The sequence below is a fragment of the Nerophis ophidion genome, linkage group LG19 (assembly GCF_033978795.1).
Source record: "Nerophis ophidion isolate RoL-2023_Sa linkage group LG19, RoL_Noph_v1.0, whole genome shotgun sequence".
Classification (NCBI taxonomy): Eukaryota; Metazoa; Chordata; class Actinopteri; order Syngnathiformes; family Syngnathidae; genus Nerophis; species Nerophis ophidion.
In genome coordinates this window covers 47,060,365-47,069,213 of record NC_084629.1, presented here as the reverse complement: position 1 = coordinate 47,069,213, position 8,849 = coordinate 47,060,365, and the positions used below count along the sequence as shown (strand labels likewise).

At 42.3% G+C, this 8,849-nt stretch overlaps 1 protein-coding gene across 1 annotated transcript in view; it reads right to left on the bottom strand.

Annotated features, from left to right (window-relative positions):
- The window catches only part of slc15a1a (solute carrier family 15 member 1a), a 34,043-nt gene continuing 25,194 nt past the window's right edge, over window positions 1–8,849 (bottom strand). Inside the window, exons 16-23 of the mRNA XM_061880144.1 lie at window positions 8,548–8,667; window positions 8,319–8,462; window positions 5,343–5,389; window positions 3,189–3,296; window positions 3,004–3,115; window positions 2,793–2,930; window positions 1,425–1,532; window positions 1–1,340 (exon numbers count right to left, since the gene is read on the bottom strand). Coding sequence (XP_061736128.1) covers window positions 1,107–1,340; window positions 1,425–1,532; window positions 2,793–2,930; window positions 3,004–3,115; window positions 3,189–3,296; window positions 5,343–5,389; window positions 8,319–8,462; window positions 8,548–8,667 — 1,011 coding nt within the window. The 3' untranslated portion in view covers window positions 1–1,106. The remainder of the gene's footprint in view (window positions 1,341–1,424; window positions 1,533–2,792; window positions 2,931–3,003; window positions 3,116–3,188; window positions 3,297–5,342; window positions 5,390–8,318; window positions 8,463–8,547; window positions 8,668–8,849) is intronic.

The following is an 8,849-nucleotide window of genomic DNA, read 5'->3' as shown; positions in this document are numbered from 1 at the left end:
TAGAATAGAAAGTACTTTATTGATCCCTGGGGGAAATTCAGCACCATGTATATTATATATATGTACATGTATATGTATATTATGTATAACAGACAACTACAATCATTAAAAACTCACATACCGTATTTCCTTGAATTGCCGCCGGGGCGCTAATTAATTTAAAACCTCTTCTCACTCCGGCGTTTACCAAAGGCATGCGGTAAATTTAGGCCTGCGCTTATAAATTTGAGTGTGATGTAAGGATACCATCATGACAAACACATTTAATAAAAAAAAAAACGTTATTATGGTCTTACCTTTACTTATAAATGAAGTCCATGCGCAGCTCCTTCTGATCAAAAGCATCGATAACTTGTTTATAGAAGTCTTCCTTATCTTTCTTTAGTTTTAAAAGTCTCTGTGTCTGGATGGAGATCTTCCTTTATTACCTCCTGCTTCCATTGAAAGTCCAGTTTAGAAAACTGGAAAAAATAAACGATTGCTGCTCACTCTGCTTGTTGTCACTTCTTCTGCAGCCGAGTAGTCGCAAGAAGGATCACTAGCGCCCTCTACCACCAGGAGGCAGGAGTCATTTAATGACTCATATTTGACACACGCAGCTACGGTATATTAATAAAATATAGTAGCTTACTGTTCTTTTCAGCATATTCACTAGCTTGGACCTTAAATCCTACTGAATAGCTCTTAATCTTCTTCCCTTTATGCGATTTCAAATGATTGAAATCAGCCTCCTCTATTTTGAAAATGATGACAGGTGAAGTGTCACTCGTGGCGTGACGAGTTTGACCCTGCGGAAATTCTAAACATATGCTAATTATTTGGCCCCGGCAGAAATTCTAGTCAGGCGCATACTATATACCCGGCGGCAATTCAAGGAAATACGGTACTACAAACTATTCTTGTTTTTTCTTTTTTACATCATTTACAGCTTTTCATAAAAGTGAAAAACATATATAAAATGGGAAATAAGTTATAAAGTTTATAATGTGCAGGATGCCTGGAACTGGAGGATAATGTCTAAAAGAATCCAACGCACACGCACACATTTCTGGTGGATTTCTTGCATTAAAAAAAAAATATATATATATATTTTTTTCCTACATATGTCACATATAAGTTTGTTTCTCGTCACCGCCATCAACACGGTCTGTTTTGGCGTCCATCTTCAGTTTGTGGAGTTTATCGTCCTCGTCATCATCATCATCATCATCGCCATTCACCTCCGCCTTGAACTGGGCCTCGATTTCCGCCGGGTCCATGTAGGTGTAGAAGTAGGCCATGATGGAGAAGATGAAGCACACGGCCACCAGCAGGGAGGCGAACAGCACGTACTCGGCCCACTTCACAAACACAAAAAGGACACAACTCCTGTGACCAGACGGCACAAAAAAACAAAACCGTATTCCTGCGACGAGGTTCTTTACCCGTTTGGGAATCTTTGCCAGCTCGGCCACGATCAGGACGATGAAGTTGCCGACGGCAACAGTAAACAACCAGCCCGCTTGCAGCACCGCCTTCATGTTACTCGGCGCCTTGGAGAACGTGAAATATGATTGACACAACCACCGCATGTTCCATCCATCCATCCATTTTCTACCACTGGAGCCTATCTCAGCTGCATTCGGGCGGTGTACACCCTGGACAAGTCGCTACCTCATCACAGACTATTGTAATTATCGTTACCATTATTATTTTCCTACAGGAAAGAGCCACACTATATTGCTAGGGAAAAAAACATGTAAAAATGTAAGAAAAAAGAGCAAAAAGATGTGAAAACGATGCAACTTTGACACTAATTATTAATGATAATATTTTACAAAAAGTTTGGACGCCCCTGATCGAAAATATTAAAAGCTCTCGAAATAAAAAAATTCTATGATATCTTTACAAGATGTCACGTCGAGCTTCAATGGCATCCCACAAGTAGCCCCCGCTCAGTTGTGTTAACTACCATTTTTCTGGGAAAATAATTGTGCACGTTTCCTAGCACTGCGATGCGGTGGAGACTTGTCCAGGGTGTACCCCGCCTTCCGCCCGAATGCAGCTGAGATAGGTTCCAGTGACCCCAAAAAGGGACAAGCGGTAGAAAATGGATGGATGGATGGATGGGTGTTTCTTAGCATTGGGGCGGTTTAGCTCGGTTGGTAGAGCGGCCATGCCAGCAACTTGAGGGTTGCAGGTTCGATTCCCGCTTCCGCCATCCTAGTCACTGCCGTTGTGTCCTTGGGCAAGACACTTTACCCACCTGCTCCCAGTGCCACCCACACTGGTTTAAATGTAACTTAGATAATGGGTTTCACTATGTAAAGCGCTTTGAGTCACTAGAGAAAAAGCGCTATATAAATATAATTCAATTCAATTAGCATTGTGTTTAGGGATAGGTATTGTTTACATTTGAAAGGTTAAACTACCAATGACAGTCTCACACACACACACACACACACACACACACACACACACACACACAAGGTGTGGTGAAATGAACCTCTGCATTCGACCCATCTCCTCGTTCTAGCTGATGGGAGCAGTGAGCAGCAGCGGTGGCCATCATTTTTGGGGATTTAACCCCCAATTAATTGGTATCATTTTTCTTTTAATAAAAAATTAAAAAACGGGTCCCACAGACCCGAACACCACACAAGGCTTTTGAATGAAAGGCCAAAAAGAAAGTGCAGTTCCCCTTTAAAGCGGTGTGGTAATAGTTTTTGGCTCCTGATACAGGAAGTGTGATGATCCAGACACATTTATTCGTGGATAGCAGACAAGGTAAATAAGATAGTGGATATGTTTACCTGTGAGTAAGAGAACTCCAGACCTGTGACGGAGAACATGACTTCCCCTGCAGTTATGAAGAAGTACTGGGGGATCTGGAAGGCCATGTGGACCGAGTTGGGCTTGATGTCTTCAACCGCCCGGATGGACTCGTGGCACTGCGGCGTCAGGCGGTGATCATCAACAGTACGCTAAAAAAATGCGACGAAGCAGGAAATGTGCCAAACTTACAGTCGGTCCGAAGATGAACGTGCTGGGAATTACAAAAGTATAGGAACTCCCGAATCCAAATTCTCTGCTGTAGTCACAGGACTGCGAGGCCGTCCGTATGGTGCAAGTGGCTCTGGGGGAATCACAAAAGTAGGATGCTTCAACACCGGCAAACCACAAATAATTGGGGACTGACAAAAACTTACATTCCGTTCTTTATCTGAGAGTAGTTGGAATATTGAAGCGGCTCAAGTAAGCTCCATTCTGCACCCGGAATGGACACATTCACCGCTGTGGACATCCCGTTTATAAATCTGAAATAATAGCATGTTAGCCTCATGCACATTACCCTTGTGCACCCCTAGGGTCCAAAACTGGAATTGCATGTGTTCTTAGTGTGATGTGATTGTCCAGTTTGAAGGTTAGCTGTCTGAAAGTTTAACACATATAAATATATATATTTTAAAATAAAATTGCATTGTTTTTGATTGCAACTTTGTAAGAATATTATATAGAGTATAGGATTGTATGCAGCTGAGATAGGCTCCAGCAACCCCCCGCAACCCCAGAAGGGACAAGCGGTAGCAAATGGATGGATGGATAAGATAAATACCTCATCCAGACCTCAATTAACTCAATAGACTTCAATTATAACTGCTATTTTTTTTTACAGACTTTAATCCTAATATGTCATCACATTTTTTCCATGAAAACCAAATTAATCTCATTCTTATTACAAACCCTGTTTCCACGTGAGTTGGAGAATTGTGTTAGATGTAAATATAAACAGAATACAATGATTTGCAATTCATTTTCAACCCATATTCAGTTGAATATGCTACAAAGACAACATATTTGATGTTCAAACTGATAAACTTTGTTTTTTTTTGCAAATAATAATTAACTTAGAATTTCATGGCTGCAACACGTGCCAAAGTAGTTGGGAAAGGGCATGTTCACCACTGTGTTACATCACCTTTTCTTTTAACAACACTCTATAAACGTTTTGGGAACTGAGGAAACTAATTGTTGAAGCTTTGAAAGTGGAATTCTTTCCCATTCTTGTTTTATGTAGAGCTTCAGTCCTTCAACAGTCCGGGGTCTCCGCTGTCCTATTTTATGCTTCATAATGCGCCACACATTTTCCATGAGAGACAGGTCTGGACGGCAGGCGGGCCAGGAAAGTACCCGCACTCTTTCTTTACGAAGCCACGCTGTTGTAACACGTGCTGAATGTGGCTTGGCATTGTCTTGCTGAAATAAGCAGGGGCGTCCATGAAAAAGACGGCGCTTAGATGGCAGCATATGTTGTTCCAAAACCTGTATGTACCTTTCAGCATTAATGGTGCCTTCACAGATGTGTAAGTTACCCATGCCTTGGGCACTAATGCACCCCCATACCATCACACATGCTGGCTTTTCAACTTTGTGTCGATAACAGTCTGGATGGTTCGCTTCCCCTTTGGCCCCGATGACACGACGTCGAATATTTCCAAAAATAATTTAAAATATGGACTCGTCAGACCACAGAACACTTTTCCACTTTGCATCAGTCCATCTTAGATGATCTCGGGCCCAGAGAAGCCGGCGGCGTTTCTGGATGTTGTTGATAAATGGCTTTCGCTTTGCATAGTAGAGCTTTAACTTGCATTTACAGATGTAGCAACCAAATGTATTTAGTGACAGTGTTTTTTCTGAAGTGTTCCTGAGCCCATGTGGTGATATCCTTTGGAGATTGATGTCGGTTTTTGATACAGTGCCGTCTGAGGGATGGAAGGTCACGGTCATTCAATGTTGGTTTCCGGCCATGCCGCTTACGTGGAGTGATTTCTCCAGATTCTCTGAACCTTTTGATGATATTATGGAGCGTAGATGTTGAAATCCCTAAATTTCTTGCAATGTCACTTTGAGAAAGGTTGTTCTTAAACTGTTTGACTATTTGCTCACGCAGTTGTGGACAAAGGGGTGTACCTCGCCCCATCCTTTCTTGTGAGCATTTTTTGGGAAGCTGTTTTTATAGCCAATCATGGCACCCACCTGTTCCCAATTAGCCTGCACACCTGTGGGATGTTCCAAATAAGTGTTTGATGAGCATTCCTCAACTTTATCAGTTTTTATTGCCACCTTTCCCAACTTCTTTGTCATGTGTTGCTGGCATCAAATTCTAAAGTTAATGATTATTTGCAAAAAAACAAAAATAAAGTTTATGAGTTTGAACATCAAATATGTTGTCTTTGTAGCATATTCAACTGAATATGGCTTGAAAAGGATTTGCAAATCATTGTATTCTGTTTATATTTACATCTAACACCATTTCCCAACTCATATGGAAACGGGGTTTGTAATCCAGCAACACTTACCGGACGGCGTTATTTCCTTGCTGCGGCTTTTCTCTCAAATCCTTAGTCTGAGGGGAGAACATTCATGTTTAGGACATTTAAACCAGGGGGCCCCAACCTTTTTTTCCACCGGGGACCCATTTAATGCATGCATCTTTTTCACGGACCGCCTTTCCACGAGTGGCAGATAAAAACAGCAAAACATTGAGAGATGGTCGCCGGCACGTTGATGGCACATACTACAGTACGGTGTTTTTTAACTATAGTGCGCCACCTTCCAATGTAATATATTACTTTTTGTTCTGCTGTGGTCCACACAGACTGCAGCAGTACTTTGTTGTAATACACTTTTCCACCACTTGTGGCAGCAATGACATCATAAACCAAACAGAAGAAGTCTGTGCAAAAAGTGTTAAAGCTGTATTTTCATTTCGCTCTTTCATTTTGACAGTTTAGTTAAGAAACATGAATAAGTTAAGAAACAAGAATAAATGTGTCGAAGTCATCACAAAACTTTGTGTTACTTTGCAACAAAAGCTGTCTTTGAGCTTACCAATCAAAAGGCTTGTAAAACTCCAGGTTGATGTATTGTTTTGACCCGAGAACCACAAAGTGGAGAGGAAGCAGGACCAGACTCCCCTCCCATTTTTATTTATTTTTTATTTTTTCTATTTGTCGCACTTTTTATTACTATGATTTTTATTTAGCGAATGTTTTACTTTTTATTTGACCCCTTTTACCGTATTGTTTTTTGCACTATTTTGTTCAGCTCATTCTTTGTTTGTTTTCTGTTTCTGTTGCTCTATGCTTTTTTCACCTGTAAAGCACTTTGCTTCAATTTAAAAGTTGTTGGAAACGTGCTATATAAATAAAATTGACTTGACAGGCACCGCTTTTTGAACTGTTTTACGACCTTTTCTTTGAACTGTTGTAATCAAAGGCGATGGCCATTTACGACCACCATCCCTTAGAACCAGCTGTTGTCATGTAATCAGCATACTTGCCAACCCTCACGATTTTCCCGGGAGACTCAATTATTATAGTGCCCCTCCCGCAAATCTCCCGGGGCAAACATTCTCCCGATTTCCACCTGGACAACAATATTGGGGGCTTGCCTTAAACGCACTGCTTTTAACGTCCGCTTTTCCTCCGTACAAACCGGACCAGTCACATAATAAAAGCGACACACACAAGTGAATACAAGGCATACTTGGTCAACAGCCATACAGGTTACACTATTGTGGCCGCATAAACAACTTTAACACTGTTACAAATATGCGCCACACTGTGAACCCACACCAAACAAGAATGGCAAACACATTTCGGCAGAACATCCGCACCATAACACAACAGAACAAATACCCAGAACCCCTTTGAACACTAACTCTTCCAGGACGCTACTATATACACCCCACGCTACCACAAACCCCCCCACACACACACTTCAACAACGCCCCTGCACCCCATCTCCCGAATTTGAAGGTCTCAAGGTCGGCAAGTATGGTAATCAGGGAAAGTCCAAATAAAAGAGGAGGCGTACAATCTTTCGCCAAAGCGTGGTGAGACTGTACTAGAGTACTGTCCAGACGTCTCTCCTCAATTGAGCCAAATTTAATTCTGTCTCTGTTTAATTCCTTGCTTCTTGTCTTGTTTAATACATGTCATCAGTGTTTGAACCTGACAAAACATTATTCATTTTGTTTATTTAATTTAGAACAACAGACTACATGTTGTAAGCATATTTTTTTTTCCTAATCAGCCTGACCTAAGCCTAAGGTTTTATTGTTAAATTAATAATATCCGTTATGATTGGTGGAGTGCCATCTCCGGGTTGGGGAGGAGACCCTGCCCCAAGTGGAGGAGTTCAAGTACCTAGGAGTCTTGTTCACGAGTGGGGGAAGAGTGGATGGTGAGATCGACAGGCGGATCGGTGCGGCGTCTTCAGTAATGCGGACGTTGTATCGATCCGTTGTGGTGAAGAAGGAGCTGAGCCGGAAGGCAAAGCTTTCAATTTACCGGTCGATCTACGTTCCCATCCTCACCTATGGTCATGAGCTTTGGGTCATGACCGAAAGGATAAGATCACGGGTACAAGCGGCCCAAATGAGTTTCCAGGGCTAAACACGACTAAATGCGTACATTTTTAAGTAAGACCAACATTTCTAGAGTATAAAAGGTCTCTTATTCTTTGTAATAACATTGTTATTCTGAAGATAACTGGGGAGGGGACGTGGCCTGCGAGCCTGCAGCGACAGGTGCGTTGATGGCCCACCTGGGCCTTGTTATCTAATCACCTGTCGCTCTGTTATAAGCAGCAGCCAGGAGGAGAGACGGGGTTGGGGCTAGAAATACAATAGCTGGAAAACAACTGAGAGACTTATTGAAAAATAAAACAATATTGTAACCCTGAAACAGGCTCTCATGTCGGTGCTTGGTGGTCTGAAGAACCCCCAGGAGGACAAGCCCCACACTAACCAATAATAAATAAATAACTTCTCACCATTAACGCAACTTCTTGAACAGGTGCGGTAGAAACGGCTGGATGGATTAAAAATGCATGAGAATGTTTTATATTTTGAACATTATTTTTAACACTGTGATTACAAGTGGAATTATTCATAATTATCGTGTTAAGCAATGTCAGATCAGATTTATCAGAGCCAGATGCAGTCATCAAAAGAGCCACATCTGGCTCTGGAGCCATAGGTTCCCTACCCCTGCTGCAGATGGAAATCTGGCACATGAACATTTTATATGTTAATTATTGTGCTTTAATGTACGATAACAAATAATGACTTCCTGTCAGGAGTTGTAATATACATCTATAAACGTGCTTATTGCTGTGTTTAGTGGGACAGGCCCAAGTAAATTGGAAAAAATGCGGTAATTTATCAATTAATTTGTGTTTCTGTGCGGCCCGGTAGAAAATGGTGTCACGGACCGGTACCGGTACCCGGACCGTTGGTTGGGGACCCCGGATTTGAACCATCAACTCACCAGCCGCCACTCCTGTGTGAGGTTCGAGGGAAGCAAAAGTGTTTGTCGCTCCCCCTTGCTGAGGAAGACCGGCCTGGTCTGGCCTGGACCGTCGACAGAAACACTAATTTCTTCCTCTTCAAAGGTGAAGAACTGCTCACTGGCCTGACACGCACACACAAATGTGAGAAACACATTAACAAGACAGTAGGAATACGAGGAAGTGTGGAATATGAGGACTGGGACGGACCTGAGACGGGGACAGCTCCAGCTGGACATTGGTGCCCAGGGTGACTTTGACAGGATTCTGGCCCAGGTTTATGACTTTCAGCTGGCTCTGGTACGCGGATGGGAAGGTGGGCAGGGTTTTCTGAAGAGTATCAAAAAAGTAAAACTCTTTTTGGAGGGTTTGACTCAGTAAAAATGAACACTTCTTTGGTGACCTAAAGATAATGTTATGCGGAACAAGACATGAGCCAGGTTCCAGGAAAATGTCCGGCGTTTAGACTTAGACCATACTAGACCAACCCTGATTGAGACCTCCGAGTTCGG